Raw genomic sequence first — 16,040 nt, 5'->3', positions numbered from 1 at the left:
CCCTTCCTCTCTGTAAAAAATCAATAAAATATATTAAAAAAACAACTCTTAGCTTTAAAAAATTTTAAAAAATAAAAAACAAATAAAATGAGCATAGCCATAAGAATGGGTAACCAACAAACTGTTTTCTTTCGCTCATAATTTGTGTTAAATTTAAATTCATTTACCAAAATTGCTAACTACCAAAAAAGGCTCTGTAGGAATGGAGCAAGGATTAAAAAGATAGCAATGGAAACAGCTGAGAGGATGGGCACATTTGTAGTGGTGTTCCAAGAATAGAGATTAGAAAAGTACAAAAATAAATATATCATAATTAATTTCTGGGAAGCATTATATATGATTAAAATTAGCAGATAATTTAGCATTGATGTGAAAACTGTCCGACATCCTGGATGTTGGGGGAAAGGTTTTCCCTTATGCAGAAAGCACAAAATAAAAGCATTGGGTAAAGAATCCATCTTTTTATTTATTACTGAAAGTATTGCTATTTTATTTAATGTTTAAAAGCAATTTTGTAAATAGCTCTGATTTTATGTAAGCAAGCTTCTTTGATAATACCAATTTTCTGCTTTCAAAAACATTTTTGGACATATCTAATTTATTTTGTTACTCTTCATATCTGGCAAATCTTTATTGTAAAACCACATAATAAGAGTACATCCTAGAAGTTGACTATCTTCAAAATTAATACTTCTTTTCTCTTTTCTCAGAATGAACTCACAGATACACGTGCCAAATTCCATGTACTTTTTCTTTTCTTTGTGTCTACAATGTTCTTCATCAGCGTCTTATCACTTTTCAGCTATCACTGCTGGCTAGTAGGAAAAAATAGAACAACAATAGGTAAGTAGGTCAAAATAAATCATAATGATTTAGGGAAATGACCATAAGTGAATATGAAATCTAGAGAAGGACAATAGATGATAAAGAAGTGTAAAATAATTATACATGAAAACTCACCGTGACTGGACAGGAACCATGGGTATATGTAAATGTAAAGTTTCATTCTTTTAAAGAAGGTTGAAGAAGTTAGATTGACTTTTATATATTTTTTCAGTAGCTCATCCTAATATATAAAAACCCTGGGTCCGTCACAACCGGAGGCTCGACCAACCGGAGGTCAGTCCTGCAGTCAGCACTGGGTTGCCGTGGCGACCCAGCACTGACTACTACAGCTGCAGGCACGGTGACCCAGCACGGACTGCTTGAGAGGGCTGCGAATCAGGCCCAGAGAGAGGCCTGAAGAGAGAAGCAGGGTCTGATCCATAGCCTCTGTGGCAGCTGTTGATCAGCGCTTGCTTCTCTCTTTCTCCAGGCCTGGCCAGCCGCTGGGACTCCATTTCTCTCCAGGCCTCTACTGGGGCCCTGATCAGCCCCGCCTTTCTGATCAGGCCCGCCTTTCTGATTAGGCCCTGTTGATAGGCCCAGAGACGCTCACTGGCATAGAAACCGACCAGTCAGAACCAAATCTGGGTGTATTGTGAGGAGCCAATGGCTGCCTAGGGGGCGGAGCTTTTGATGCTGACTGGCATAGAAACTGAACAATCAGAACCAAATCTGGGTCAACTATGAGGAGCCAATGGCTGCCTAGGAGGTGGAGCTTTTGATGTTGACTGGCATAGAAACAGACCAATCAGAAGCAAATTTGCTGGGGGAGGAGGGCAGTTGGGGGCGAGATCAGACCGGCAGAGGAGGGCGGTTAGGAGTGATCAGGCAGGCAGAGGCAGTTGGGGACGAGATCAGACCGGCAGGGGAGGGCAATTGGGGGGGACTAGGCCTGCAGGGGAGGGCAGTTGGGAGGGACCAGGCTTGCAGGGGAGGACAGTTGGGGGCCATCAGGCCAGCAGGGGAGGGCAGTTGGGGGCAATCAGGCCAGCAGGGGAGCAATCAGGTGTTAAACAGGCCAACAGGGGAGAGGTTAGGGGGTGATCAGGCTGGCAGGCAGAAGCAGTTAGGGGCAATCAGGCAGGCAGGCAGGCGAGCGGTTAGTAGCCAGCAGTCCCAGATTGGAGAGGGTGCAGGCTGGGCTGAGGGACACTCCCCCACCACCACCACCCCCATTGCACGAATTTCATGCACCGGGCCTCTAGTTGTATGTAAAAGTAGAGAACAAGCCATATTTTATAAATGTTAATACAAGCTACTTCCTGGGAGATTAACCCTTTGCACTCGCTTGCTTTTTTCTCGAGCTGCTACCGATGCTAACCGTGTCGAGTCACACTCGACATCCGAGTGCAAAAGGTTAAAAATGGTGGTGGAGTAAGTGGATACTACACTAACATGTTCCCAGGACCAAACTGGAATTACAACTAAAATACAAAGAAAAAAAAATTCTGAATAATCAACTAAAGACTTGCTTGAGAGAACCCTGATAACCAAGGATGAAAACTGGGAGACCACATAGAGACTGGTAGGAAGTACAGAGGTGCAAAAAGGCTGGCTGGGCTCCCACAGATAGCAGCTGAAGTTCTGGAGAGATATCTCAGCTATGGGTGGTTGCCACTGAGAAATCTGGGGTCTAAACCCCAAGCTGGGTCCCACAGCAGAGAGCAACAGAACTGAGAAAAGTGCCCACATAACATCTGGCTGTGAAAAACAGATGTGCTTGTCTGCCAGGGAAAGACAGCTGGAAATGCAAGCACCCTCTCAAAAGACCAACGCACAAAATTTCGTGTGCAGCCACTCACCTTGGGCTCCAACACAGGGAGGGCAGAGTGGACTGGAGCTGTGTGACCAGAAGCCAGGGTTGGTGGTTCTGGACTTAGAGCTCAGAAGGCAGATACCCCGGTTTCCTGTTCTGAGTCATTTCCTCACCCTGTGGAGGTCATCTTTGTCAGGCAGACTTTGGCTATCCAGGCAATTTTTGTCTAGGAGAGAAGACAGTTGACCCACCCTAGTGAAAAGCCCCTTGCCCACCGTGTGGAGTTTCTGCGGCCCATTAAGAGACAGAATAACAATTAGCCTCCAGGTAGAAGCAATTGTCTACCTGTTGGCAAACCTTGCGCTGCACCTGTGTATGATTGATTATCTGAGGGCTACTCAAGAGTAAATCCAGTCAGTCTGCAGAGAGTGGCAGAGTGCCACTCTCTGGAGGCCTTGAGTCTTTGCCCGATCTAATTAATCAGAAACAGCATTTGACACTGCCCTGCAGTTGAGATTGGGCAGCGTAGCAGACCTACCTAGTACATAGTCACAAACCCAAACAGGCAGCCAAAATGAGAAACACCCCCCAAATGAAAGAACAAGAGATTTCTCCAAAGAAGAGCTAAATAAATTGGAGATAAGAAATTTATCTGATATAGAGTTCAGATGCTCAACAGCATGAGAAAAGATATATTAACTACAAAGAATGACAGAATTAATAAAGAACATTGGAAGGAATACACAACAGAATAGGGGAAGCAGAACACTGGATCAGTGAATTAATAGATAGGGTAGAAAAAAATCACATAATCAGAGAACCAAAAAGAAAAAACAATTACAAAACTGGAGGACAACTTAAGGGAGCTGTGGGACAACATGAAATTTAATATTAGCATAATAGGTGTGCCAGAAGAAGAGAGTGAGCAAGGCATAGAAAATGTGCTTGAAGAAATAAGGGCAGAAAACTTCCCTAACCTGGTGAAGGAAAAAGTTACTCAAGTTCAGGAGGCACGGAGAGTTCCAAAGAAGAACTCAAACAGGCCCACATCCAGATACATCATAATTAAAATTCAAAAAAAAAAAAAAGAGAGAGAGACAATCTTAGAGGCAACAAGAGAAAAGAAATTTGTTGCCTACAAAGGAGCTCCCATAAGGCTGTCAGATAATTTTTCAGAAATTCTACAGGCTAGAATGGAGAGGCATGAAGTATTCAAGGTAATAATAAGCAAGGATCTGAAACAATTAAGATTGCTATATTCAGCAAGGCTATCATTCAAAATAGTTAGTGAAATAAAGAGATTCCATGACAAAAAAAAAAAAAAAAGGCTAAAGGAGTTTATCACTACCAACCCAGCATTGCAAGAAATGCTAAAGGGACTGTTATAATGAGCAGAAATAGATGGGAAAGAGAAACCTAGGTATACATAATTAAAATGGCAATAAATAAGTACCTGTCAATAATATCCTTAAATGTAAATGAATTAAATGCTCCAATCAAAAGACATAAGGGTACTGAATGGATAAAAAACATGACCCAATTATATGCTACCTAGAAGAGACCCACCTCAGAACAAAAGATACAAACTGAGAGTAAAGGGATAAAAAAAATTTTTAATGCAAATGGAAACAAAAATAATACCTGGGGTAAAAATACTCATACCTGACAAAATAGACTTCAAATTGAAGGCCATCACAAGAGACAATAAAGGTCACTACATAATATTAAAGATAATGATCCAACAACAGGATATAACCCTGGTAAACATATATACACCCAATATAGGAGCACCTAAACATATCCTATCTAATAAAAGAGTAATATGCAAATTAACCATCACTCTGCTACACCACAAGCCACGCCCACAACCAAGATGGCTACGGCCACAGAGAACAGGAGGGAAGCTTGGGTTTCCCTGGCAATGGAGGAAGCCAAGCTTTCTGCTTGCCCTTGCCAGCCTAGGCCTCCACTCAAGGCTACAAAGTTTCAATGATAGAAGATACATAAATCCAAACAGAAATGGCGGCAGCCACGGAGCTGGAAAGAGCAGGAGGCTAGGGTTGCCCCCGGCAATGGAGGAAGCCAAGCTTTCCACACACCTTGGCCGGCCCAGGCCTCCGCTTAAGTCTACAAAGTTTCAATTATAGAAGATACATAAATCCCAACAGAAATGGCTACCGCCACAGAGTGAGCAGAATGCTTGACTCCGCTCCAGGCTACAAAGTTTCAATTGTAGAAGATAAATAAACCCCAGATACCAGGGCCTCCAGCTTGAGTTGTCAGGGGGCGTGACCAGCCTGCAAACCACCACAGGCTCCTCGCCCAGGCCGCCCCACATCCCAAGGGAACCCCCACCCTGATCCGGGACACCCTTCAGGGCAAACCAGCCGGCCCCCACCTGTGCACCAGGCCTCTATCCTATCTAATAAAAGAGTAATATGCAGATTGACCATCACTCCAACACACAAGATGGCTGCCCCATGTGGTCAAAGATGGCTGCCCCGATGTGGACACAAGATGGCCACCACAAGATGGCCAGCAGGGGAGGGCAGTTAGGAGGGACCAGGCCTGCAAGGGAGGGCAGTTGTGGGCAATCAGGCCAGCAGGGGAGGGCAGTTGGGAGGGACCAGGCCTGCAAGGGAGGGCAGTTGGGGGTGATCAAGCCTGCAGGGGAGGGCAGTTAGGGGTGACCAAGCCGGTAGAGTAGGGAAGTTGGGGGCGACCAGGCCTGCAGGGAAGGGCAGTTGGGAGGGACCCAGGCCTGCAGGGGAGAGCAGTTGGGGGGGACCAGGCCTGCAGGGGAGAGCAGTTGGGGGGGACCAGGCCTGCAGGGGAGGATAGTTAGGGGTGACCTGGCCTGCAGGGGATGGCAGTTAGGGGCAAACAGGCTGGCAGGGGAGCAGTTAGACATCAATCAGGCTGGCAGGGGTGTGGTTAGGGGGTGATCAGGCTGGCAGGCAGGAGCGGTTAGGGGCAATCAGGAAGGCAGGCAGATGAGCAGTTAGGAGCCAGCAGTCCTGGATTGTGAGAGGGACTAAACGGGCAGTCGGACATCCCTCAAGGGGTCCCAGATTGGAGAGGGTGCAGGCTGGGCTGAGGGACACCCCCCCCCATGCACGAATTTCGTGCACCGGGCCTCTAGTATATATATAAAAGACTTCTAGAGGACTTTCATGGAGAGGTCAATCAACAGCAATACATTCATAGTAGGGGACTTTAACACTCCGCTTACTTCACTGGACAGCTCTTCCAGATAATAAAATTTACAATGAAACAGGGACTAAATGACACACTCAATCAGATGGATTTAATTGATATTTATAGAACATTTCATCCTAAAGCTACAGAATATACATTCTTCTCAAGTGCACATGGGTTATTCACAAAGATAGACCACATGTTAGGACACAAAACAAGTTTATACAAGTTCAGGAAGAATGAAATCATATCAAGCATATTCTCAGATCACAATGGGTTGAAATTAGAAATCAACTATAGTAACAACACTCAAACACCTAGAGGCTGAATAGCATGTTATTAAATAATGAATGGATTACCAATGAGATCAAGAATAAAATTAAAAACTTACTGGAAACCAATGAAAATGAACACACTACAGCCCACAATCTATGGGACACATTAAAAGCAGTCTTTAGAAGGAAGTTCATAGCACTACAGGCCTACCTCAAAAAACAAGAAAAATTAATAATAAATTATTTAACCCTAAAACTTAAAGAATTAGAAAGATTATAACAAGAAAAGCCCAGAGTAAGTAGAAGGAAGGAAATAATAAAGATCAGAGCAGAAATAAAGGACATAAGAAACTAAAATAAAAGCAATATAAAAAGTCATTGAGCCCCAGCCGACTTGGCTCAGTGGATAGAGCCTCAGCCTCGGACTGAAGGGTTCCCAGTTCTCATCTTGATGTTTTGATCTCTCTCTCCTTCTCCTTTCCTCTCTGAAATCAATAAAGAAATATATATATATTTTTTAAAAGTCAGTGAAAGCAAGAGCTGGTTCTTTGAAAGTATAAAAAAGATCGATGAACCATTAACCAGATTTATCAAGAAACAAAGAGAGAGGAACCAAATAAATGAAATCAAAAGGAAAGTGGAGAAGTAACCACTGACAGCACAGAAATACAAAGATGGTAAGAATATACTATGAACAACTAAATGCCAACAAGCTGGAAAACGTGGATGAAATGGACAAATTCCTAGAGAAATACAGTCTCCCAAAACTGAATCAGAAAACCTGAATAGGCCAATAACAACTGAGAAATAGAAGCAATAATAATAATAATAATAACTCCCAGCAAACAAGAGCCCTGGTCCAGATGACTTCACAGGGGAATTTTACTAAACATTCAAAGAAGAACTAACACCTATACACAAACTATTCCCAAAGTCCAAGTGGAAGGTACACTTCCAAGCTTTTTTATTGAGGCCAGCATTATCCTATTCCAAAACCAGATAAAGACACTACAGAGAAAAAGGATTACAGGCCAGTACCTCTGACAAACACAGATGCTAAAATCCTCAACAAAATATTAGCAAATCAGATCCAGCAATATATTAAAGAGGTCATGCACCATGACTACTTGGGATTTATGCCAGGACATATATAGAACTGGTACAATATTTGCAAATCAATAAACATGATAAATCACATAAACAAACGGAAAATCAAGAATTACATTATTATATCCATAGATGTAGAAATGGCATTTGACAAAATCCAAAAACTATTTTTGATAAAATCATATCGCAACATATTAAATGCCATATATGACAAATCTACAGCCATCAACATACTCAATGGGCAAAAACTGAAACCATTTCCCCTAAGAACAGGAACAAGACAGGAATGTCCACTTTCACCATTTTTATTCAACATAGTACTGTTAAGTCCTAGATACAGTGATTAGACAAGAAGAAATGAAAGGCATCCCAATTGGAAATGAGGAATTAAAACTCTCATTATTTTCTGATGACATGATTTGTACATGGAAAACCCTAAAGACCACCAAAAAACTACTAGATTTAATAAATGAATTTGGCAATGGAGCAGGATACAAAATCAATACCCAAAAATGGATGTCTTTTTTATATACCAATAATGAATTCTCAGAAACAGAAACTAAATAAACAATCCCATTTACCATTGCAACAAAAATATTAAGGTACTTAGGAATAAACTTAACGAAGGAAGTAAAAGACTTGTACTCGGAAAACTACAGGACATTGAAAGAAGAGATAGAGGAAGGTAAAAACAAGTGAAAGAATAAACCATGTTCATGGATTGGTAAAATTAACATCATTAAAATATCCATACTACCCAAAGCAATCTACACATTCAGTACAAACCCTATTAAAATACTAATAGCAGCCCTAGCCGATTTGGCTCAGCGGATAGAGTGTCGTCCTGTGAACTGAAAGGTCCCAGGTTCGATTCCAGTCAAGGGCACATGCCCAGGTTGTGGGCTCGATCACTAGTGTGGTCTTGCAAGAGGCATCCAATCCATGATTCTCTCTTATCATGGATGTTTCTTTCTCTCTCTTCCTCTTCCTTCCTCTGTGAAATCAATAAAATTATATTTAATAAATAAATAAATAAAAATAAAATACTAACAGCATATTTCACAGATCTAAAACAAATACTCCATAAGTTTATATGGAACCAAAAAAGACCCCTAATAGCCATAGCAATCTTGAGAAAGAAAAACAGAGTTGGATTAATCACAATACCAGATATCATGTTATACTACAAAGCCACTGTAGTCAAAACAGACTGATACTGGCACAAGAACAGGCATATAGATCAATGGAACAGAACAGAGACCCCAGAAATCGATCCAAGCCATTACACTCAATTAATATTTGACAAAGGAGGCACGATTATACAGTGGAGTCAAGATAGTCTCTTTAATAAATGGTGTTGGGGAATTTGAACAGATACATGGCATGAAAATGAAAATAGACCACCATACACAAGAATAAACTCAAAATGGATAAAAGACTTAAATGTTAGCCAGGAAACCATAAAAATCCTAGAAGACACCATACGCAGCAAAATCTCAGACATATCTCATAGCCTTATGTTTACAGATACATCTCCTAGGGCCAAGGAAACTAAAGAGAAAATAAACAAATGGGATGGCACCAAAATAAATAACTTCTGCATAGCAAAATAAGTTATCAACAAAACCAAAAGGGAACCCACTGTATGAGAGAACATATTTGGCAATGATACATCTGATGTAGGGTTAATATCCAAAATATATAAGGAACTCATACAACTTAACAGAAGGAAGACAAATAATCCAATTTAAAAAAATGGGCAAAGGACCTAAATAGACACTTCTCCAAGCGGACATACAGATGGGCATGAGACATATGAAAAAATGCTCAAATTCATTGATCATCAGAGAGGCAAATTAAAATGTCAATAAGGTATCACCTCACACCTGTCAGAATGGCTACCATCAACAAATGAGAAGTGCTGGTGAGGATGTGGGGAAAAGGGAACCCTAGTACACTGCTGGTGGGAATGCAGATTGGTGCAGCCACTGTGGAAAACAGTATGGAGTTTCCTCAAAAAATTAAATAAGGAACTGCCATTTGAGCCAATGATCCCACTTCTAGGAATAGATCCTAAGAAACCCTAAACACCAATTAGAAAGAATGTATGCACCCCTATGTCCATAGCAGCACAATTTAAAATAGCTAAGATCTGCAAACAGCCTAAGTGCCCATCAGTACTATATGAGTGGATAAAAAAGCAGTGGTATATTTATACCATGGAATACTATGCAGCATTAAAAAAGAAGGATCTGTTACCCTTTGAGACAGCATAGAGGGACCTGGAGAGTATTATGCTAAGAGAAATAAGCCAATCAGAGAACAACAAGTATTACATGATCTTAGTTATATGTGGAATCTAGTGAACAAAATAAACTGATAAAGTAGATTCAGAGATATAGAAGCATAGAACAAAATTTGGAATCTCAGAGGGAAGGCGGGGGAGGGTGAGGGGGTGGGTAGTGATCAACCAAAGAATTTGTATGCATGTATGCATAACCCATGGACACTGACAACAGGGTGATGAAGGCCTGGGGCAGGGGGTGGAGGTAGGCTAGAAGGGGTTAATGGAGGAAAAAGGGGGACATATATAATACTTGGAACAATAAAGATTTTTTTGAAGAAGCTGTTTCCTGCATTTACTCAGTGTCTTCAAAAATTAATCTATGAAAGGTGAGTAATAGATTGATATGTTAATGCGGTGGTTCATTCTGAGATTGGTAAAAAAAAAAATCCTTAATTACAGTTTATCGTTTAGCTAAAGCATAAGTTCTTTGCTTTTTCCTCACCATGTTTCATGATTGAGGCTAAAGAATAGTGTTTTTGACATAATAAATTATTTCCATCTTTGTGTTAGTTGACAGTGAAACTTAATGTATTGTATCTCTAATATCAGCATTACTCATTTTTTAAACTGGAAATATAAGGGAAGAATTCAGTAAGGTATTCAAATAATTGGACAAACATTTTGAAAACAAGGTGGCGTGGCATTGCTCAAACTGAGCTATTGGCATGTAAGCAGCACCACTGTGCTATAATTGAAATATTTAATTATCAGCTAATGTACCAAGATACAAAATAATGATTTGTTGCAACATTTCATTAGCAAGTTAAAGCCTTCGCCTAGCCAGTTGCTCAGTGGTTGAGCATCAACCTATGAACCAGGAGGTCAGGGTTCAATTTCCAGTCAGGACACATGTCTGGGTTCAGGCTTGATCCCCAGTAGTGGGCGTGCAGGAGGCCACTGATTAATGATTCTCATCTTTGATGTTTCTCTCTCTCACTCTCTCTCTCTCTCTCTTTCCCTCCCCCTTCCCTGCTATCATGCCATGTGTCTGCTAAGTAAATTAGAAGGGGATAGATTTTAATAGAAAAAGATGAAGACATTTTAGGAAGCCTTTTAGATACTTTGATTTTTGGATCGTTTCAAACTTGTGTACAACTATGTCATGTAAGCCTTACATTGTAAGGAATGACGTGCTTCCAGAGTAAAGGATTTCTGTGCCATTCCTACCTCAACTCACTCTTCACTGTTGAGCACTTCAGTTCTGTCGTGCCTTCATCCATGTAAGTAAACTTCCTTTTATCCATTAATTAATTTTTTACCCTCTTCATAGAATTTCCTGCCATTTTCTTACCTTTAATGAGAAATGACAAAGTGCATCCTACATGCAGAGGCTAGCCACAACAACTAAGACCTTCCACAACTGCTAAAAACCTAGAGATTTTACATAGGAAAATAGATTTCTTCTTTCGAAACTGATAAATCTGATATTGTGGGCCTTTTTTCCCCATCCGGCATCATTTATTCACAGCTAAATAGTAGCTTTAAATGGGTTGCAAATAGTAATTTGCCACAGTTCCCATCCAGCCCAGGTCATTAATTTCCCACCAAACCAATGTGGATATTTGAGAGGCCAGTGATTTCTGGGAAACTTATTGTTCCCTTCAGTCTTTTTCAAACTTTTTGGCCAGTGACTACAGTAAGAAATGCATCATCTACACTAATAAAAGAGAAACATGCAAATTGACCATTACTCTGCTACACCCACCAGCCAATCAGGAGCAAATTAACCCAACAAAGCTGGCAGTGGCCATGGAGCTGGAGCAAGTAGGAGGCTTGGGTTGCCCCCGGTGATGGCCGGCCCTGGCCTCCATCAGCCCCTCCACTCAAGGCTACAAAGTTTCAATTATAGAAGATAAATAAATCCCAGATACCTGCTTCCAGCTGGCCCTGGCCTCCGCTCAAGGAGGCGCTAAAAAAAAAAGAAAGAAATGAGGGGCTGGGAGCTTGGGTCGCTGGGGGGTGTGGCCAGCCTGCAAATAGCCATCAGCCCCTCACCCAGGCTGGCCAGGCACCCCAGCGGGACCCCCCACCCTGAAGGGGCTGTGGTCAGCCTGCAAACAGCCATCAGCCCCTCACCCACACTGGCCAGGCACCCCAGAGGGGACCCCCACCCTGAAGGGGGTGTGGCTAGCCTGAAAACAGCCCTCAGCCCCTAACCCAGGCTGGCCACACCCCCATGGCCTGATCCCTGTAAACGGGCAGTCGAACATCCCTTGAGGGGTCCCAGATTGGAGAGGGTGCAGGCTGGGCTGAGGGACACACCCCCCATGCACAAATTTCGTGCACCTGGCATCTAGTTTTCTATAACCTAGTGTATGCACACATATGTATAAATTTATGTAAATAAGCAAAAATTTCACAAAATATTATTTAACTTTACTATGTGCAGTGATGCCAATATTTTCTGTTCTAGTTCCTTAAATAATTCTGTGGTTACAAACCAGTGAATTAATTTCACAGACTATTAAGGTATTTTAACTTGCACTTTGTAAAAAATTACCCTAGCACAGCATTCCCTTATAGCCTCACCCTCCACAACCCTGCCCCTAGATCTTAGCTGGTTCTCCACTGCTTCTTCCGAATTGTTGTCTTTCTGTCCTTTGAAGGTATCTTATTCTGTCCTTTGGAGTATCACCTCTACCCTTCTTCATAACTGTCATCTACATATCTTGAGATAATTCCCCCACATTAAGAGTTTCTGTAGTCAAAGTATAATCATCCCAAACAGGCAGGCTAGTCCCTTTGAATTTGATGGCCAGTAATTTCATAACTATACAGTGAACCTTTTCATTGCTTAGAACTGAAGAGCCCCTGAAATTTTCAACTTAAATTTCCATTCTCTAACCACAGTCTTTGTTCTTTTAGCTCTTTCTTTTATATACTTTTAATTCCTTTTGTAGATTACTGAGTCCTCTGTTTTCCAGCACTTTTCTTTCAAGTGCTTCTCTCCCTTCTGGTTTCATTTTCCAGTCTTTTCCATTCTAGATCCTATAGTAAATGATTTTAATAATTCTTGACTGCACATTCACTTTATACCTGCCCTTAGGCTTTCTCCCATAATGCATTTGCTAATCTGTGACCTGGGTTACTCCAGCTGGCCATTTTATCTACATGTGAATCAGGGTTGTAGAAAGCCGGTGAAGGCAATCTCACTTGCATAGAGATTGTTACAACTACAGATTTAAAGTCTCAACCCTCACTTAGGCCCTCACCTCTATTTGGGGGTAATGTAGTGTTTCTGATCAGGTTGATCACCTTATATTACCTACAACAGTTATTCCAGATTTTCACCATTCTCCCTAATTTTCTTACTCATCTTGTGAGCTCTTCATAGAAGAATTAGAAGTTGTCACAAGTAAATTCTTATCTTCTTATCTTTATAACCTCACACAAACATTTCTACTTTCAAACCCATCACAGTTACCCTTCTTCTAACTTCTGAGGATAAGATATGTCTTTTCTAGTATCTAAGGCTAATTTTTAGAACTCTTCTAGAACCAATCCCATTTCTTCTAAAATAGTCTTCCATCTATTTTTACATTACTTTTCTATATTACCAACCTTTCCCAATCAAACTCTCCCTGGCTTATCCTTAGCTTATAAAACATGCTGAAATGCAGTCTATTTTTAAATTTTAAAAAATACATTTATTTGGTGAAAATTAAGTATCTCTAACCCTCACTCTATATCACTTTACAACCAAGCTTAAAAGAATGGTCTTGAGCCCTGGCTGGTTTGGCTCAGTTGATTGAACATTATCCCATGCACCAAGAAGTCGCAGGTTTGATTCCCTGTCAGAGCATATGCCTGGGTTAGGCAGCTGATCAGTGCTTCTCTCTCCCTCTCCCTTCCTCTCTCTCTAAAATCAATAAAAACATATATTTAAAAAAAATAGAATAGTCTTTAATAACCATCTGCTTCCTTATCTGTTATTCCTTGTTTAAGATCATTCTCAAGTATCACCTCCTCCATATTTAATCCTCCTCTACCACACCCTCAATACACACATATTTCTATCACATTGTAATTTTGTTAAACTTTGGGTTCTTAGATAAAAATTGTATCTAATTTATCTTTGAATCCCAAACACCTGGTAATGTACTATCAAGCATATAGTAGGAAATGTATAAATAATGAATGAGCGAAGTTGCAAGAGTAGGCATATTAAAAAAGAGAGAGCATTTTGAGATGTTGCTTCTTGGCATGTCACCAATTTGGTTTAAATAAACTCAAATAAATAAATATATTTTAAAAAGAAAAGTAAGATATATTAAACACATTTTAGCAGATTTTCAATAATAGATAATTATTTTGACATTTTTATAAGGGTGATGAAGTATTCAGAGGTGATATTTTCTTCTGAAATGCATTTTAGAAATTTATCTTTTTATTATAAATACATTATTTTAAATTCTATTTATAGCTGTTTATTAAGATTTTCTTTCTTAAATTTTATTGATTTTTAGAGAAAGGAAGGTTGAGAAAGAGAGAGAGAAACATTGATGTGAGAGAGAAACATTGATTGTTTGCCTCCTGCATATGCCTCTACCAGGGATTGAACCCACCATCTTTTGGTGCACAGGTCAATGCTCCAACTGGCTTAGCCACAACAGCCAAGGCTATGTTTATAGTTCTTGATATCAAAGATATAAAACAAGAAAATTGGTACTTTCATTCCTACTATAATTTTAAATAGATTAACTCATTTTTTTATGTATGTCTATAACAGAATCATTTAGTGCACCCACATTTTCATATGGACCTGATGGAAATGGTTTCTCTCTTGGATACAGTAAAAATTGGAGACAAGTCTTTGGCGATGAGAAGAAATACTGGCTACTTCCAATATTTTCAAGGTAATTTATAAAATGCAGGTCTCAGAAGTTATGAAAATTATAGTTAAATGTCTTAAGGTTCAGAGACTACAATATATAATTCTTAGCCTTAAGAATGAAAACCCAGAATAACTTGATTCTATAAAATATTTTCTTTTTCTTTTTTTTATTAGGGTAAAAGAGAGTTTGGGCATATATTTGAATGGAAAGTTGAAAAAGATGATTCATAAAAAATAAGAATTATTACCCTTTTTCCTTCAAAATGAAAATAAGTTGAAATTATATAAATAATGAATGAGAGAAGTTGCAAGAGTAAGAATATTAAAAAAGAGGGAGTATTTTGAGATCTTGCTTCCTCACATGTCCCCAGTTTGATTTCGCACCGCCCCAGCAGCTCCAGGCCTCTGGGCAGCATGGGAGGCTTCGGCCTGAGCAAAGGCGGTGCCAGCAGCCAGGGGAAGGAAGGCCCATTCTTGCACGAATCTTCGTGCATCGGGCCTCTAGTATTAAATAAATAAATAAGTAAACAAATAATTTTTAAAAAGAAAAGTAAGATATATTAAACATATTTTAGTAGATTTTCAGTAATATTAAATAATTACTTTGACATTTTTATAAGGGTGATGAAATATTCAGAGGTGATAATTTTAGCCATATCTTCAAAAATTCTATCACAGGTTATATATTCTGTTTTATCTTAAATCATAGAAGACCCAATACATAATGTAATTTTTACTCGAATGTAAATGAGAATATGTTTGAGATGTTATATAGTTTCCTTTTCTTCCAAATTCATAGCCATCCTAGGCTACCTATATATAAAAGTCATTATAGAAGAGGAAAAAATATTTGATATTCAAGTGATATATTTGTGAGTGTTGTGTTTTTATTTTCCTTAACTGTATTGCCTATTTTTGTGTGAAAATGACTTACTTTGTCTTCATTTTTTTAAAAAAAAAAATTGATTTTTTTTACAGAGAGGGAGAGGAATAGAGAGTTAGAAACATCAATGAGAGAGAAACATCGATCAGCTGCCTCTTGCACACCCCCTACTGGGGATGTTCCCGCAACCAAGGTACATGCCCTTGACCGGAAGTGAACCTGGGACCCTTGAGTCCACAGGCCGACACTCTATCCACTGAGCCAAACCAGTTAGGGCTTGTCTTCATTTTTGAAAGACATTTTTGCTTGGCATAGAATTCTACATGTTGCTTCATTGTCTTCTAGCTTGTGGTTTTTCTGATGAGAAATTTGCAGTCACTATTCTTTTTTTTTAATGAGTATGTAATGTGTCTTTTTTTTCTCCAGCTGCTTTTAAGATTTTCTATTTGTAAATAGTTTCATAAAATTGGATTTTGTTGTCCCTTGGTATAATTTTCTTTGTGTTCTTGGGCTTAGGATTGATTGAACTTCCCAGGTCTATGATTTTATAACTTTTATCAGATTTGGAAATATTTCAACTATTTTTTCTTCAACTATTTCTTCTGACATCCCCCTCTCCTCATTACTGCAGGGACTCCAATTACATTTATCCGCTCGAAGAAGTTCTTACCACAGCTTATTGATGCACTGTACATTTTTTGTGTGTAGTCTTTTTTCTGTGTATCATTGAGTAGATCTGATTGCTATATTTTCAA

The 16,040-nt window shown here is 39.7% G+C and overlaps 1 protein-coding gene across 2 annotated transcripts in view; it reads left to right on the top strand.

Annotated features, from left to right (window-relative positions):
* ZDHHC20 (zDHHC palmitoyltransferase 20) overlaps nucleotides 1–16,040 on the top strand; it is an 86,532-nt gene that overhangs the window by 54,791 nt on the left and 15,701 nt on the right. For both annotated transcript variants that reach the window (XM_079774107.1, XM_079774106.1), the window contains exons 8-9: nucleotides 711–843; nucleotides 14,298–14,424. In XM_079774107.1, coding sequence (XP_079630233.1) covers nucleotides 711–843; nucleotides 14,298–14,424 — 260 coding nt within the window. The remainder of the gene's footprint in view (nucleotides 1–710; nucleotides 844–14,297; nucleotides 14,425–16,040) is intronic.

This window comes from Cnephaeus nilssonii (assembly GCF_951640355.1).
Source record: "Cnephaeus nilssonii genome assembly, chromosome: 6".
Classification (NCBI taxonomy): domain Eukaryota; kingdom Metazoa; phylum Chordata; class Mammalia; order Chiroptera; family Vespertilionidae; genus Cnephaeus; species Cnephaeus nilssonii.
This window is presented reverse-complemented; position numbering and strand designations above follow the sequence as displayed.